This window comes from Exophiala bonariae (genome assembly GCF_035927105.1).
Source record: "Exophiala bonariae strain CCFEE 5792 chromosome Unknown scaffold_21, whole genome shotgun sequence".
Lineage (NCBI taxonomy): Eukaryota > Fungi > Ascomycota > Eurotiomycetes > Chaetothyriales > Herpotrichiellaceae > Exophiala > Exophiala bonariae.
In genome coordinates this window covers 483,387-501,211 of record NW_027042496.1, presented here as the reverse complement: position 1 = coordinate 501,211, position 17,825 = coordinate 483,387, and the positions used below count along the sequence as shown (strand labels likewise).

The following is a 17,825-nucleotide window of genomic DNA, read 5'->3' as shown; positions in this document are numbered from 1 at the left end:
TGATTCATGCCGAACACTTCGACCGGTTGAAGTGGCGGGTTTGGAGGGGCAAATGAGCGGACAGAGATACCGAGACATGGGCGCGAATCCTTGTCATCATTCTAGCGTTTACCAGCACCACCTGGCCATACAGCTTTGGAAATATTCAAGGTAGGTAGAGAGTACTTGTCAGCCATGGTTACCCAGAGTGTTTGCTTGGTCGCGCATTCTATCGAAACAAGTGTGCGTGGAATCACCGCCAGGGTTTAGTTGACGGAACAGGGTCATCGACCACTAGCATTTTCACTTGGTGCTTGAGACACACCGTCCTGAGAACTAAATCATCTCTCGATACAGTGCTCGATAACGGATCACAACACTTAGTGTGTTCAACAAATGCCAGATTGCCATTAGTAGACCGCAGGGTAGTGAATCGTGTGTGAAGTATATAGGTTTATGAACTTTCCACCAGACTTGTCTGAGGTGTTAAGCTCAGATTGCGGCTTCTGTGAGGCTTCAGCAAGTAATCTCTCACTAGGGTTATTCAATCTCTACAGTTTCTTCGCTGCTTCTCGAAGATGTCCCGAGAAAATGACCTCTTGGCCTGGATCGTTGGGAAACTCGACCCCATAGAATCTTTTAAAGACATCCTGTATCACATCGTAGCATGCTCCAAACCGCATAAGCTCTAGTTCCTTGAAGTTGATCATTGTTGAAGATGGACGAGGTGTAGAATAGGTCCGTTTGCCGTAGTTGATCACAATGTCAGCGACTCTCAGAATCTCGGGTTCGATATCCTCCACCAGTGATTTCGTGCCTTTCCCTGTCAAATTTGCGGATGAGCCCATCAATGGTAATCCCGCCTCTGTTGCCAACCGCGAAAGCTCGTCTTGAAACGCACCACCGTTGACCAGCATTGCCAATGTGCCATCCACGGAGCTTCTGGCCAGAGTCTCCGCACCCAACTTTTGGACAAGAGGGTGATCAGCCCTGAAAGGCGCAATAACTCCGAGAGGGAGGTTGAAGTCCTGACACAACAATTCTACCATGCCTGCTTCGCGTGGAGGCAGGACGTGTAGTTCTTTATGAAGGCTATAACTCCCAATCATGGCGTGACGTTTGTGGGGCATACGCTTTTTAGTAACGAACGCACGTTCCAGTGCCTCGGGAACTATGGCTACCAGCCCATAGCCTATGCTGGCTGGGACAATAGCAAGGCCGCCACTGATTAGAACATCAAAAACTCGTTTTGCATCTGCGGGGATATCGATTGGCTTATCAGTTTGAACGCCATTCGCAGAGCTCTGCATGGGTGGTGAAACCGTGATTGCTTTACTCGTTGTTGCTGTTGCTGTCAAAGACATAGTGTCGGTAGTGTTTTGCCTTAATGCGCTGCTTGCTGGGTAAGAGCTAACTTGAATGATAGCTCTAGATCAAGGAGGTGGTCAAGGCCGAATTATATGCCTAACGTTTCTCATGTTCTAGGCCTCCGAGAAATCGCATTGAAGGTTGGCAATAGACTGCCACAGAAAGTATGCCTTTTGGAGACCCTTCGGAGTGTTGGATTTTACTCGGCCCGGTTTGCGCAGTTGACCGATAGATCGGCCGAGCTCTGACCCTCGCGTAATGAATTTTCCCCGCTTTCGAACACATCCGCGGGGTTCAATCACGTATATTTCGGCCAGAAAATGGTCTCGGTCGTTCTTGTTTCAGCTTCACGTGCTCATAATGAACAAGTCAACTTCATCACCAGCGAGGCCGAGCCGACGCAGACCCATAGCTTGCAAAGAGTGTCGGCAACAGAAGGTCAGTCGAAGGTCCAGAATGCGAACAAGGTGATACTCATAGTGCCGATAGCTGAAATGTAATGCACATGAAGACTACTCAAAGGCGTGTATTCGCTGCCAGCGCCTGGGAATCGAGTGCAAAATCGTCGGTGATTACCAAAGAGTCAAGAAGCCGACGTAAGTCGGAAGGATGCAAACACGAGATGAGACATCGCTGACCTCCCGAAGAAAGTCTGAGCTCCTGCAAGAGATACAACGGATCCGCGATGCGACTGAGGATCATGAATCTCTGCATCAGCCAGATGCAGTCACGCTTGACCGGAGTCCGAGTCTTCTTCTAGGGACTTCGCACGAAAGGGAAGAGGGCAGTAGCATTTCCACCCGAGACTCGCCCTTCCACAACGTTGAGGTCCCATATTGTCCAACATTGGCAGTCGCGGCATCCTCGAGCACAGCAACCTTAGGCAGGAGTATTGGGATTTTTCAAGTTGCTGCACACAAAATCGATGACTGCTTCAATCTGTAAGTGTGATTGTGAACAGAAAGTGAGTTTTCGAACACAGGTACCACCAACTAAAATCTCCAGATTCTTCATCCATTATTCTCCTCAAGTCCCGATCGTTGACACGTCTTCATGTCCGAACATTATTTTCGAGTCGTGCTCTTTCCTGTTCTGGACCATTGTCGCCCTGGGTTCACGTAAGTATAGTAATGACCCAACCATATTCAACGTCCTTTCCCAACGCCTCATCGATCTGGCACTGGAAAGTCTCAAACAATGCAAGACCCCACTTCAGATAGTTCGAGGTTTGCTGCTTCTTTGTTCTTGGCCATTGCCTGTTCGGCACATGTTTCAAGATAGAATTCATACTCTGGCAGGTGCAGCGATGCAATTGGCTCTCCAGATTGGACTTCATGTGTCTGGTGTGGGCCAAGATTTCGCACGGGTACGTGTCGAGGCCCATGCGACGGAGCAAGCAAACCGAGCAGTTTTGTGGCAGTTCTGTTGCATTGTATGTCAAAGGTCAGTATTCTTGAACCTTCGCTCTGCCTTAAGGAAATTGAGACTTTACATCATAAGACTCATGCGACGTGGGTAGTGCAAGCATTGGTGACGGTCTTCCACCTTCCACTTTCATCCATGCTTTCAGCCCTCGCTCACGAGGGAACGATCCAAACACAAGCCATCATAGAGCTCGAGTGGAACTCCATCACATCCATATATCTGCCATCTCAACGACTGTAGCTTGTTACATGGACAACGAGGCCAGCGATAGCATTGAAAGTTTCATAAAAATTTTCGATGAACGAGTAATAAACCTTATGTCAGAGCTATCTGACGAGACTGGTATGTTTATGATCTCAATCTTGTCAATGGGACTGAACAATACACAGACAGGCTATCGGCTTGTTGCGTGCGACTACATATCTGTGTTGCTCGTTTCATGAAGCCGACGGAGAAGATGGATGCTGTTGGCCTTGTAGAGCTCTATGAGATTGCTCTCCAGATTATCGAGAGATTTGCGCCGCTAGATGCGTCCATCGAACTTGGACTATATGCTACTTTCTTCATCGCACGATCACTGGGCTTGGCTGCGGTTGTGATATTAAAACTATATCGATCGTCGTTACTCACGGGCCCTTCAAAAGAGAGGGGAGAAAGAGCTTATTTCGCGGCAGTGAGGCTACTCAGGCGCAGAGCCAGCGATACTCCTGATCTGGATGCGAAACTGGCTACAATCTTGACAGAGCTGTGGTCCAGTCCTGCAATTTTTCGTGACGAAACTGGACACATCGATTCTCTCAAAGTCAGGGTCCGTACCAGGCTGGTAAGAAACACGAGGATGTTCTGACGTAGTAAATCATGGTCTAACACACTTGGCAGTCAATGAGTTGCTTCTTCGATTGCATGTGGTGGTGGCGCCAGGAATTTCGCGGGAAGCCCAATCCTTTTTTGTCTCAACAGTCATGCAACGTACTGATACACGATAGCACACTGGCAGAGAACTCTGGTGGTGAAAATATCTTCTCAGATCTCATGGCGATGGATCAGCACTATTTCGGCATGTACCCAGAATTTGAAGTTGGGGGTCATTTCCCTCACACTTGAGTTCTTTGGCCTAGGATGATTACAACGGATGAAAGCTGGGGGAATGCCAGCGAAAAAGTTGAAACTAAAGTCTAGGGTCACTGCAAATCGTTCATTCAAATGGTTCTATCTTCATCCACAACATGATGTCGTCGTTTTGTCGAACCTGTTCTCTGAAGAAGGTCGACCTACAACGGAGGCGGCTGTGCACAGCGATCGAAATAGCCACTGGGCCAGTCCAATGATATTGAAGTCTTGGGACATTGTAAGCCGTCAGTCTGTCACCTACCAATGGGCAAGCGTAAAAAGCCTAGTCTTAGATCAGCCGGTTGGCCGATTTGGCCGATTTGGCCGATGCCGCGATGAGATCTTTAGACCGTATCTTCAAGTCTCAACTTCGTGCACTCCTCCTAGAATTGACTAGAGGTCTCGGATCGGCTCATGAGTTCGGACTTCATAGGATTGTACACAAACCCAGAGTTGAACTTCTCTTGTCCGTCAGACATGCGGGAGGTCTTATAAACGATTCTCATCTCAGTCAAGTCCATCAAGGTGGGGAATGGTATAAAAGAAATCATATCCCATGACTTGCGTACCATAACTACTCCAGAGTTTGTAAATCGCTTTGTCCTATTGTTGCTCATGGAATCTCCAAACATGAACGAACCACATCTCACCGTTGATGAGAAGCTTGTTCCACATCAGCATCTGGAGCAGCACTCTGGACTAGGTGCCGCTAGTTTAGAGAATGCTCAGGTAGTTGCCGCCAAGAAAAAGATTGAGAGGAGGCTGGTCTTGAAACAAGACCTCACTATGCTTCCATTGCTGGGCTTATGCTTCTTTTTCTCTTACGTGGTGAGTCATAACATGATGTTATTGTTTCATATGCTCTGCTAATAAATGCCAGGATCGAGGCCAAATCGGGAATGCCCGCATCATGGGTTTGCAGAAAGACTTAAGCATCAGCAACGGCCAGTATTACAACTGTCTACTTGTGTTCTGTACGCCTCTGAGCATATCCGCCAACGGAATCATGTTTTACTAACTATAATTCCACGCAGTCATTGGCTATGCCTTTATCGAACTATTCTGCTGTCTTGGCTTAATGTACTTCAAGCCAGGTCATCAATTTGGGTTGGCAACAATGGTGTTTGGCATACTTGCCACAAGTATTGCGGCAGTCAAGAGCTACGGGTCACTCATCGCAGTGCGACTCTTACTTGGTCTTAGCGAGGCTTTTGTCCAGGTTGGATTTGTATACCTTTCATTATGGTATACTCGTAAGGAGATCGCACTTAGGTGTGCTTTGTTCTACGTTTCGGGTCCACTGGCTGGAGCTGTAAGTGGTTTAATTGCCTATGGTGTTGCCAAAGACCTTGATGGAACAAATGGCATCGCATCGTGGAAATGGCTGTTTATTGTGGAAGGTATGGTCAAGCCTTTGTAAAACGAGCACTGTGCTTACTGACACGACCTTCAGGTATTCCTACCATTGCTTGGGGTATGTTAGCCTTCTTTGCTCTGCCTGGAAGGCCAAAGACAGTCGCGGACAAGGGGACTTGGCTCTTTTCAAGTAAGGTTGAGAGAGAGCTCATACTTGAGAGGACGGTCGCAGGTACTGCTATCTTTTCATGATTCAATTCCAACTCTAACACTCTATCAGCAAATAATGATGCCGAGGCCAAATTCCAACCTCGCCAGGTTTCGAGTGCCTTCAAAGATATCAAAGTATATCTAGACGCATTGATAGTTGCACCTTTCGGTCTTGGTGTTACCGCTTTTGGGCTATTTCTCCCAACATTCATCAAAGAATTTGGTTTTTCACCTTGTAAGTTCACATTAATTTATCTGCTGATGACCTGCTGACCGAAATAGTGACTACGCAATTATTCACTATTGTTCCTTATGCTACTGCTGCAGTAGCCTTGCCCGCTATCAGTTGGTTTGCTGATCGCTTCATAATGCGAGCAATCCCTATTCTGTTTTGTTATTGCCTTTGTGCAGTGGGTTTGATATTACTCCTTGTCACAACCGACAAAGCCTCAAGGATAATTGGTACATCGCTAGTGTCGGCCGGGTCATACGCTGGAGTTATTCTCGCCGCGACATGGGTTCTATCAACATACGGAGGTTACACAAAGCGGTCAACAGCTTGGGCATTTTGTCATCTCTGCCTTCAGGCGTACAGTATCCTGGGAACGAAGATCTACGACAAGCCACCACGATTTTTGAAAGGCCATGGAGTTGTCTTGGGTTTACAAACTTTGGCTGCAGTATGTTTATTGGGGAAATGGTGCATAATGAGGTCAGACAACCGAAAGAAGGATGCTTTGAAGCAAGAATATGAAAGCAAAGGAGAGCCGCTTCCTGGTGTGGAAGCAAGCCTCGAGCAGCTCAACGATGCCCACCCATCCTTCAGATATATCCTGTAGACTTTGGGCTGCACCTCACATACATGACTGCTACCAGCATGGAAGGCACTCTAGGTGACTTATCTACTAGTACGTTGTGATGACTAGGTACGAAAAACGGTATCAATAGTGACACTCTGCGAGAAATCGCAACTTTTACTTTCCGTTTCTCAAGATTGGAATTAATCAACCCATTTTTGGTAGTCTCCGTTTGCTGCGGTAATTGTGTTATCAAAGTTGATACCAGGAGGCACATTCTATGGCTTAAACAAGAACGAGACTTGTCTTACATCTGTGATATGAACGTCTCTTCAAACTAGCTCCTTGCTCGAGCCCTCGTCGTGGCAAGCAATAAATAACGAGGAAGACATCATTAACTGATAGCTAAATGAATGATTACAATTTCTCGTTTGTGTTCAATGTGTTATCTCGACAACACTTGGAATATCCCCGGCCTAGCTTTCGATTTCTATCCCGTTTCACCATTCACAAGCTCGGCTCATTTGAGATGCTTCTCTTGCAGCTGGTTCCCTCCAATATTAAACGTCTCACAGGGGAGTGTGACGGCAATAAACCGTGCTGGCTTAGTGTCGGAGCCATTCTTCCAACGATGCATCGTTCCTCGTTGGATTATATGGTCCTAATACTCACAAAAGTTATTAATTCAGTTAGCCCCTCAAATTTCAATGCTTTATGACTCTGGTCCCCTTTTTGGGGCAGTGGGGGATTTGACTAACCCCTGGGAACAACCGGACTTCTTCGCCACTGTCTAATTCGTGTACAATCTCGCCTGAGACACATATCGAGAAATCAATGGAAACTGTCTGATGATGTTGACTTTTAGCACCTGGGATAAGATCCACGACAAGGAGATTGGCCCCGGGCGTAGTAGGAACAATATTTTTCATCGTATAACTCGTCGGACCGTCTGCTGATAGATATGCTTTCAAGTCAGCATCTTCGTGGAGAACAGCTGGTACCGAGGCGATAGCGTAAGATCGAGCTGTTCCTCCAGCATTAGGCACTGGGTAGTATTTTATAGCTGGTGAATCCAGATAGACACTCCTACCATGCGTGTCATGGCCGACGATGTGACGCTGCACTGGAGGGAGGCCAGTTATGGTACTGACAAGGCCAGAGCCCATGTCTGGAATAGTATCGTAGTTTGCCATGGTTGAGAGACTGGTGCAGAATACAGATTGTGAGTGGGACGTCCTTCTAATAATAGGTCAACAATGAAGCAGTGCTGCCTTTGCGGGGTAAATAGTGTAGCAACCGAGGTCCTGCAGACGGAAATATTACTTGGCTACGACTTCCCGAATCTAGGACATTGTTGGTGGATCAAAGAAAGTGAATGTTGACGGAGCTTCAAGGCTCTGTTGGGTGCTGGGCATCAATCTCTTCTTCTATCCTATCTATATGATGCCTCCCTTTCTAAGAACCTGAACTGGAATCTCAACTTGTTTACTCCTAGGTACGGATGGCGTATACACATATCTCAAAGGAGGGTGATTTTGTTGCACCCCACAAATCAGGACTGATTCGTTTTTACTAGAAGCAGGACGGTTGATTCGCTAGGTTGAGCCTGTAAAGTGGCGCTCTTGGTAATCTGTGGCTGACTATGGGTATCTAATCCCAGTACTCAAAACAATGACGCCCCATGGGTCGTGGAATATCTACTGCTAATATCAACCCTGAACATCGCTGAAGGCAGTCTCCAGGCACTGGCGTCGGCTCGTGAGGACCTTGGAACTACAGATAGACTGGATCAACTCAGCTTTCCATCGCTGTTTATATGTCCGAGCTAGTGAAGTGTGAATTTTGAACGATCTGCAAGTTCATGGATTTTCATATTGTGACCATTAGATAAACCACGGCATCAAGTCCAGTTCAACGAAATTTATAGGAGAAGTTGATCTTCACCACGTCTCAAGTTTCTTATTGATATCGGCGACAGAAAATGAGTGTCTTTCGATCTTTCTGAATACTTCGATTAGCAACTCCTGATCCCGGAGAGGCAAATTTCCAGTCGATTCTTCTTGCTGAAACCTAGATGGTGGAGTCCAGAGCCATCACTCGCAAAGGGAAAAGGATTTAGAAAAATTGGAAGCACTTCGCCGTCCTAAAGCTTCGAGACATGAAGATGGATCTTGCGTTGCCCTGTGAATCTGTCCGCCGCGTCTCTCTCCAACGTACAGCAGTTATGCGAGTGAAGTGACGTTGAGTCCCGGCAAACTACCAGTTTGAGTAAGTTTATGATCACGCCTGCCTTCAAGTGAGGCAGCTTGCTCGAGTCTGTAGGCCGCATCAAAAAACATTTTATCACAATATTACTGTTACTACCTCAGCCTCGCGCATATCCGCGCCCATATGGGGGTTCCACTCACTGCAGCCCCAATCCTTACAGTCCGAAAAATCCTGACTACATTTCCTGACTCAATAGCTGCGTAGCTTGTAGTCAGCTGAGTCAGATTTCTAATTCGGACACCAATGCTGGTCGATAGAGGTGCCCCTCCAAAAACGAAATAGGATACTTATTTGTCTGACCGGTCAAATCCCGCGTTGCGAAACGGATCAGATCTTCCAGAATATATGTTTGGAATACGACCCTGATTATACATACCCCCAGAAGGATATATTCTACCTGCTGAGTTGACCTTTGCTTGCCAGGGCATATTGGAACTCCAATCGGCGGAAGATTGCCTCCAAAAACGCGAGGAAAACTCCCCCGAGAGGTGGAAGAATGGATGAAGGCAAAGTCTTCGGTCGTCCAAATTCATTGTGCTCATGATTGCTCTACGGCCGCCAGAAAATAATGGGAGTACGTTATGGGAATAAAGGAGCCGCAAGATATCCATGAGCCATGCGAACCGGTTTTGGAAGCCCCGTCTCGATGTCAAGGAATTTCGCATTCTTACGACCAGTAGGAAGTTCCCCTGTATCTATTGACCAACAACTTTGAAATACCATGGCAACATTGTTAAAGTTCCTAATATACGTAAATGTACTTGGAAATGGCTTCGACCTTGCTGCAAGCATTTCCCTTGGTGCAAGAATCTCCCACAGCTGGAGCCCTGGCACCGCATCTTTGATGGGACGGATTCGAGAGAAGCGTTCTTCACTCCATAAAAACCTCCTTACAATTCAGAGCATTAAGAAGATTAGAATGGCCCTGCACTGAGTGAAGTGGCGAGGTCAATAACTTTCGTGGCGTTAGATTGGACAGAAAAACATTAGCCCATTGCTTGAGAAAGACAAAGCCTTGTACCCCGTTCTAATAGCAGCAAGACAAAACATAATGTACCTCAGGTGGGTATCTATCATGTAGGCCAAGATTTGATTCGTTTGGCTTTCCCGCAATGTTCTCTTAAACGACCACGCAGTCCGGTCCACAGCCTCGGCAACTTGCCTGTAATAGACCATTTCCCATGGTTCCTGCTGCTCCGAAAAAGATTTGATCAAGCAAAAGGTATTTCTGGGCTGGAAAGTCGCTCGCTTGTCTACTTGATCTATTATTAAACCCTACTCGATCGGGTATTCAGCCCCTGGTCTCGCGCTCATTTCCGTGTGAACACCAGTCGAGATTAGGGTAGTCACGGCCATTCAAATCAATCGGCACGGCTACGGTGTTGGGGAGGCAGTCCGATCATTCCCGATATCTGGTGAAAACTACTTAGAGAGCAGTGTTTCATTTCCCTTGATCCAAATTCGAGACGTTGACAGAGGGAAACGTTCAACGCTAAGTAGGCAGTCAAATGGCTACCGCATATGGCGCTCGGTGTATGCGGGTAGATTGCGCTCCTTTGTGGGGTGCTCAAGATCGGAGACAACCTACCAAGAAGAACTGAGCAGCAGTGGCCGCGTCACTCAGTGACACGCCGCGACAATAAGATTCTAATGTACCAATGGTTAGATAGACGTTTCCCAATGATCACGGAAATAAGTAAGAAGTCTGTAAACGAACCGTTGGTGATTGATATCCTCATTGTGCCAACATAGCACCGCTTACTGTAGTCCACTTCAGAAATAACCGCTTTTTCACAGACAAGAATGTTGCCCATACTTACTATCGCAGCGGGTTGTTATGTATTGTACACAATCTTGATCGCCATCTACCATCTTTACTGGAACTCTCTCGCTCACATCCCCTGCCGGAAGACATGGGTGATCTTTCCAATATCAAAACAAATCGCATCTCTCCGGGGCAAGCTAGACTCCGAGATCAGACAGATGCACCTTGATCACGGACCCATTATTCGCCTGGGCCCTCGTGAGCTTTCATTCACCACTGCTCAGGCGTGGGCAGATATTTACGGTTTTGGCCATCCCCAGCTTCCTAAGACACGACGAAGCCCCCTAAACGAAGTTCACAACATCATCAGTGCCGATGATGCAAACCACGCACGCTTCCGAAAAGCCATGTCACACGCATTCTCTGAGAAAGCGCTGCGCGATCAAGAGATTTTGATGACGAGGTATATTGACCTCCTAATCGAAAAGCTGGGTGACATAGCTGTCACTGGTCTCAAAACGGACATGGTAAAATGGTACAACTACACCACCTTTGACCTGATCGGTGACCTCGCCTTCGGACAATCCTTCGAGTGCTTAGTGAACAGCCAAACACATTTTTGGGTTGAGAACATCTTGAGGTTCGTTCGGACTGGGGCACTTCTTCGCGTTGGGTATGAATATCCAAATCTTCTGAGGATTATCCAACTCTTCATGTCCAGTAAATCTCGCGAAATTCGGAAGGCACAATTCGCGTGGACTAAGGAGACTGTGCTCAACCGTATTAACAACAAAAATCTCCAAGGCCGAAAGGATTTCATGGAGTCTATGCTGCGCTACAAGGGTCACGAGCTCGAGCTTAATGAGTCTGAGCTAATATCGAATTCCAATATCCTCGTCCTTGCCGGGTCTGAGACAACTGCAACACTACTCTGCGGTGTCACATACTATCTTTCGAAGAACTATAGAATTCTCAAGCGAGCCACAGATGAGGTTCGTGCGCAATTTGAGCATGAAGAAGAAATCACTTTTACTACAGCCACGGCAAAGCTCCCGTATATGCTTGCTTGTCTCAATGAAGCTTTGCGTCGTTATCCACCTTTTCCTGGTACTATGACGAGGACAACACTTGCAGGAGATCCGACAACGATATCTGGGATTGATGTGCCTGCATATGTGAGTCTACCCCATTCCGGTGGAAATGGTTCCTCATTTACATCACCAACGTGCTGAACAAATGACTTGTGTACGATAGACAATGGTTGGTGTCCATCACTCTGCAACGTACTGGTCTCCGACCAATTTTTATGACCCATTGGGATTTCACCCTGAGCGATGGCTACCAGAGGCTTTACAACCAAAGTCTCCATTCTACAACGATAATCGTGACGTTTTACAGCCATTTCATGTAGGACCGCGTAATTGCATTGGAAAAAACCTGGCTTACAACGAGATGCGCCTGATTCTTGCCAGAATACTATGGAATTTTGACCTCGAACTGTGTGTGGAGTCCAAAAACTGGGACGATCAGAAAAATTACATATTATGGACTGAAAAGCCCGACTTAAACATACTATTGACCAAGAGGAGACGTGTTTTCTGACAAGGTATATAGAGTGATGATAAAGACGGTAAATTCACCTGTCGCTAAATCCCAGTACATTACCTAGTTATCTGTGCGTGTAGCCAAGAATCTCGATTATCACTCATGAGTGTCCAAGCTTCAATTAAACACCATCCGTGCGCTATGTTTTGCGTTTGCATGTGTCAAGACCTAAAGGGGTTACCTTTCAAGCTTTGACTTCCTAGTAATGAACCTGTGCACAACCAATTTTTAAGCCACTCTATTGGAAGTGGTCTTTGCCGTAAGGGAGTGGCTCGTAGCCCCTTCACCTCCTTCGTAAGCCAAAGAAGGTTAATCTATAACTATCGATATAATAATGATGGTTCTGATGGTAAAGTCGACTATTACAGATATTCTCATCAGCCATGAATAATTCTCAATTGGAGAGTTTAGGGACACTCTAATTTCTCTATGTGAGGTACGGAGTTCCAAACTCTGCATAAACTCTGTTAGTACCAGTTAGATTTATTGAGTCCTCCATCACTCAGAAACGCGTCTAATTTATTTACTCTATATGAACTTCTTAGTCGAATAGTAATCCGTAACACTCAGTGGCGACGGAGCAACGTTCCTCAGTCGTTGAATAGTTCTCGAGTCAGTTACCTCTGCCTAGAATTAGATCTTTTTACTAGCCTTCAAGCTCTCCTGCTTAGCGTTACATACGTAATACTTCTCTCCTATTCTTTTTATCATTAGCGTGCTCTAGCTCTCGCTAGAGCTCAGGTTCCCATAGACTTCTTGGCCTCAGCAAAGAATAAGTGCAAGGTAATTAAGTTCACTCATACTACTCTCTAAGAAGAGGACCATTAGTATTAAGCCTCTAATGTAATTAGACTCCGATCAAAAGGCATGTGCTGCCATGCTATTTGTATTTCATTTTAGATAGGGCCGTTGACAATAAAGAACAAGAGTTCTCGGATTTCCAACTGATGTTTTTATGTTATAAAAGGCTGGTTCTTCTGGTGAACTGCTTGTGTTCAACCATAGAACAGCACCACTCGCCTTGCCAAACTTTCTTTCCACAATTCTTCTTACAAAACTTTGAATCGACAGTACCGTCCGGAAATGATGTGGGAACTGTTTGCTGTTCTAGCTGGCTTGTCACTCTTTGCATCACCATCATGGGCATGTTCCAGAGTGACTTACAATAGCACTGGCACAGATGACAACCGTATCACCACTGGCCGCTCGATGGATTGGTTCATGACCACCAATGCCTCTATCTGGGCTTTTCCTGCGGGGATGTCTCGTAACGGCTCTGCAGGGGAAAATTCTGTCAATTGGACCTCAAAGTACGGCTCAGTGATCACTGCCATGTATGAAGCTGCCACAGTGGACGGGATCAATTCTGAAGGCTTGGTTGGAAATTTTCTGTATCTGTCTAACAGTGACTACGGGAAACGAGACCTCTCTATCCCTGCAATATCTGTTGGTGCATGGCTACAGTATTTCTTCGACAACTACGCCACAGTGGACGAAGCTGCCAAGGATCTCTATACCGCTGATGGAAAGGAGAAGCTGCAAGTCGTCACAGCAGAATTAATACCGGGCGAACCATCTCTCGGCCATCTCATGCTTACCGACCCCTCAGGGGATAACCTTATTCTCGAATTCCTTGACGGAGTGTTGACTGTTCACCACGGCAAACAATACTCAGTTATGACCAATAACCCGTCATACCAACAACAGCTCGCTATTATGGAATACTGGCTACCCATCGGTAATCAGAGTCTCCCAGGTACACGTCGCCCCGCCGATCGCTTTGCTCGACTAAGCTACTATAATAACGTCACCGTTCCCTCGAGCAATGCCGAGGAATCTGTTGCCGTGGCGGCATCTATGATCCGAGCCGTCAGTGTCCCGTTCACACCATCACCCCCTATCGGGACGGGATCACCTGATGTAGCTTCCACTTTGTGGCGTACATATGCTGACACCAGAGCCCTCAAATACTTCTGGGAAAGTAGTATCTACCCAATGTTTCTGTGGATTAATCTTGCGGATCTTGACTTGTCAAAAACCGGTCAGGTTTTGCTTCTCGACTTGCAAGTGCCATCGGACGAAAGAGGTGGAGATATGAGAGGGAAACTCGTAGTCAGCCCACCATTTCCATTCTTCCAAGTCAATGGCTAGTCGAATGTGCCAGCTGCCGGATTTTAGCTCTCTTTCATGAATATCAGAGATATCCTGGTCGTTTATTGTGAACAAGAAATGGTGCATAATGTTCTTTGGATGATGGAACATAAATAGTCAATAGTGTTCTCTAAAGTGAGGGAAGCCCAATTGGCGTGGTGGTGCGTAGTTATTACTTCTATCTGTGAATTATCTACTTATAGAAATTCACGTCGTTATTTTTCGTACGGGTCAACAAAACATTAGGTTGGCATGAGGAATCTACTGACTAGCAGCTTGAAACACAGTATGCTCAACTAGTAGAGAATTCGTTCTTGCCTCAGAACGAGAGCACACTGGATGACTATCGAGTCTGGATCCGTGGCACGAGAATAAAGAATTGTATACAAAGGTTTCTTGATGTTCTGATCTCGCACACATACATGACCTCGTCAGAAAACGGCGCGAACTTTCATATCTAGCTGGCTAATTACAGCAGCGCAGGTACAGACCCAACCTGCAATTCTAGCCTTAACGAGAACGGTGGCAGCATAACTAGTATTGGCTTCTCACTTCCAGCCAAAAATGACTTTTCCAACAATGACTTTTGGGGGCGTAGATTCAATAAGCTACAGATTTATGAGGACACGTTCAGCTTAGCTAGTTCCCCAGTGGTCTCTCAGATAGCAATTGACGTGAAGTATAAACGACCCTGGCTGACGACATGTTACAATCGGCAAGAATAGAGCACTTGTCAGAGTTACGGAAGTGGCCGTCACATCATCGTTTGTTTGAGCGGGGTGCCCAGCCACTCAGTATCCTTTCCAGAGCGCTCTGCTCCCCATAGCTCGGTATTTATGCTGGGCCCTCAACCCTTTAAGTTTGGGAATCGTACCTTGCGTCATAAATACACCCCTCTACGGAGAGAGAGTTCGGTGAGATATGGTCACAACCACGCTTTAGGGCAATTGGTAGCGAGATCAGTTCACAACCCTGGTCCGTACACAGGTAGAGACACACTACCTAGCCTTAGGTAGTGGAACCTAGACGATACCCAAAAATACTCCAGTTTGGTTTCAGAGTAATATTGAGGATCTTATAGTAGGGTGGAACCAAAAGCACAATTCGTTACGAGATGCGTATGAGTAGGGAATACTTGTTATCCTAAAATTACTGCTCGTCCCGGTTTCTTCGGATCAAGAAGCAACATTGCTGGATATATCGCATCGAAGAGGGTCCCCTGCATCACAATCATAACGCAATTCTGGTCCAAAGTTCTCGGAGCATGTTGACTGTTGATATAAGCTAGACTGAAATTGCTTTCTGCCTCGATTGTCTGACTTAAAAGCCAATCGGCGACGTACAGATCCATATACTTTGCTGTCAGGAAGCGGAGAGCGGAGAACCTAGCCTTGCCTACTATCAAAATTCTCTCATACCACGTTTCTTAGTTTCGATGGTACCAAGCAGTATGGCAAATGGGGTTGTGGACACTTAGCATATATACATCAAACATAGACAGCCCATATCCGTTTATTTTCCAATCGGCCCCGTTGTGTGCTTCAGCCTCCAATACTCTGCGCTATTCTCAGCCGCAAGGAAACGCCCTAGAGGCGAATAAAATCTGTACACATAAGTGTCTGAGAATATTTTGACAGGCCTGAGCCAGACCTGGCCGTGAACAAGAAGGCTGCGAGGTATCATGTCTTTTGCGCGGAGGTGCCCTTCTAGCTCCTGGCGCCTTGGCAAACATTGTCAGTCCCCACTTCACACAGGCCCATCGGTTCCACTGCTTCAAACCGGTGTGTGTCCGTCACTGAACTTGAATGAATAGACAGATTATGCATTGATAGAAGTGTGTGTATTAGGTCCCTTGGTGTCTGAGAGAGAGGTGCCAGAATGAGGAATAGTAGAAGTAATTAGGCACATGTCGACATTTAAACCATCATTGACCGCTGGTCTCAGCGAGAAGTACTTCGTGCAGCGTCTAAAACAGGCTAGAAGCGCCCTGCAGGGCGCATCCTGGGGAAAACGGCGCACGCCGCTAACCCGATCATATAGGCCGGCGACTGCAATAGTTGCAATTGTCTTGGTACGGTACCAAGTAGACCTCAAAAGCCTGAACTCGGATACGTGCCAGGGTGTACCGTCATCAATCAAAGCTAATTTTAGCGCTTTTACCTGTGATATTGTTGATCGCCTACAGTAGTGGCTTTTTGAAATGAGAGCATATCCAGATCCCTGGTACGTGATACCGCTAGGGGCATAAGAGTTCCAACCCCCTTTTTAGTTCTGAGCCTGTGCCAATATTCCTCGGTGCTTTTCACAATTCAAGACCAAACGACCTTCAGCCTGACGTGGAGAATACAACTTCCAACCTTGTATGCCTCAATGGTCAGTAAGAATCGTCCACGTGTCGGAAGAAGCTGGAAAGCATTGGGCATAACGAGCTCTGTTGATCAACAGCGTTTTGGGAAAGAAATTTCAGCCTTCTGGAAATCACGCCTCCCACTCGATCCAACTCGAAAGATCAGCCATATTGACATTTCACCAATAGCACAAGCATTCATCGGGCATAGCGATATAGCGAACGTCGCGGCGAACACCTTGAAAAGTCCTAGTGAAATCTTGGAATCAGTAGCTACACTCATCAAGGCTCAACGTCGTTGTTATCTGGATAACCTACGGAGGGGCGCTTCCCACAGGGGAACAACTCGTCGACGGAAACAACCTATCGTAAAGAGCAGAGTGGAACACCAGAAGGCGTCAAGAATCCAAGGTAAAAAGACGCCTAGCTTGGATAGCTCATACATCTTACTGACTCCGAATGAGTAGAACAAGGCTATATAGCACTTCCTATAAATCGAGAGGGTGAAGACGAAGAGCAAGAAGACTCCGACTCCGACACCGACTATTGGGAATTATCCATGAGAGACGAGCGATACCATCCATTGAAGATGAATACAAGATCAACCGGGACTGCACGCCAAACACCACCCTCTGGGTCTACGAATCAGCCTCAAAGAGCTCCCACCATTGAGCTTTACGACAGGGATATCGATGAGCGTCTTGGTGCCAGAGATGCTACATTGACTCATCATTTTGGGATGTCAGGTTCCGAATCTGCAACTAGGACGCTGCGAGGATGATGTAAAGCCACAGATCTCCCAAGAAGTGCCGTGCAAAGCTTGGGGCTGTTCGTGGACTTTCACTACAGTCGACAGTATGGGCAAAGCCCTCGGCTCATGTCTGAAGAAGCTGTTGGAAGGGGAGAAGCAATTCCTGGAATCACAAGAGAACGTGGGCAAATCGGAATCAAATAAATCGGTTATTCTAGAGGACTACTATAACGATTATTTGCGCGAAAAAATTCTCGAAAAGCTCCGAAACTCCAAAGGTGCAAAGAACTATACCACAACTTCGAATGGTGGCGATGTGCATGAGCATCCCAACAAGTGGATGATAGTGGACGGTGAGATCTGGGAGTTCCTGTCCAATGAGCACAAGGCCTTCGCATTAAGAGACGCAATGGAGGAGTTATCGCGAGGAATCGATGAGTACCTTGATCGCCTCATGACAGAGACCAACAACGGTACTGTGGTCAGAGTTGACAGAAAGCATCATCGCCTTCGAATCGTAACTATGATTAAGAAATTGCTCAGAGACCATGGAGCCAAAGAAGGCCAAGTCGGTCAGAACAGTTGATATCTTTAGATGGCTATAGCTCTTGGGTATATGTTAACATTGCACTTTCTACTCGAGCGTTGAAGCTCTGTCGAGCCAGCGAACAGCCTCATAAATCTACCATAATC

General features: G+C 46.6%; 5 protein-coding genes across 5 annotated transcripts; 3 read left to right on the top strand and 2 right to left on the bottom strand.

Annotated features, from left to right (window-relative positions):
- Positions 1–530: 530 nt before the first annotated feature.
- LTR84_005749 (uncharacterized protein) lies at positions 531–1,343 on the bottom strand (the record flags this gene model as incomplete). The annotated part of the gene is made up of 1 exon (XM_064849314.1): positions 531–1,343. The coding sequence occupies one exon, from the start codon at positions 1,341–1,343 to the stop codon at positions 531–533; it is 813 nt and encodes a 270-aa protein (XP_064704017.1).
- A 5,422-nt stretch (positions 1,344–6,765) lies between these two features.
- Positions 6,766–7,438, bottom strand: LTR84_005748 (uncharacterized protein; the record flags this gene model as incomplete). The annotated part of the gene is made up of 2 exons (XM_064849313.1): positions 6,766–6,906; positions 7,004–7,438. The coding sequence occupies 2 exons, from the start codon at positions 7,436–7,438 to the stop codon at positions 6,766–6,768; spliced, it is 576 nt and encodes a 191-aa protein (XP_064704016.1).
- Positions 7,439–10,316: 2,878 nt separating this feature from the next.
- On the top strand, positions 10,317–11,510 carry LTR84_005747 (uncharacterized protein; the record flags this gene model as incomplete). Its single annotated transcript, XM_064849312.1, has 1 exon — positions 10,317–11,510. One exon carries the CDS (start codon positions 10,317–10,319, stop codon positions 11,508–11,510), a length of 1,194 nt encoding a protein of 397 aa, XP_064704015.1.
- A 1,459-nt stretch (positions 11,511–12,969) lies between these two features.
- LTR84_005746 (uncharacterized protein) lies at positions 12,970–14,034 on the top strand (the record flags this gene model as incomplete). Its single annotated transcript, XM_064849311.1, has 1 exon — positions 12,970–14,034. The coding sequence occupies one exon, from the start codon at positions 12,970–12,972 to the stop codon at positions 14,032–14,034; it is 1,065 nt and encodes a 354-aa protein (XP_064704014.1).
- A 3,204-nt stretch (positions 14,035–17,238) lies between these two features.
- LTR84_005745 (uncharacterized protein) lies at positions 17,239–17,718 on the top strand (the record flags this gene model as incomplete). The annotated part of the gene is made up of 1 exon (XM_064849310.1): positions 17,239–17,718. One exon carries the CDS (start codon positions 17,239–17,241, stop codon positions 17,716–17,718), a length of 480 nt encoding a protein of 159 aa, XP_064704013.1.
- Positions 17,719–17,825: the final 107 nt, after the last annotated feature.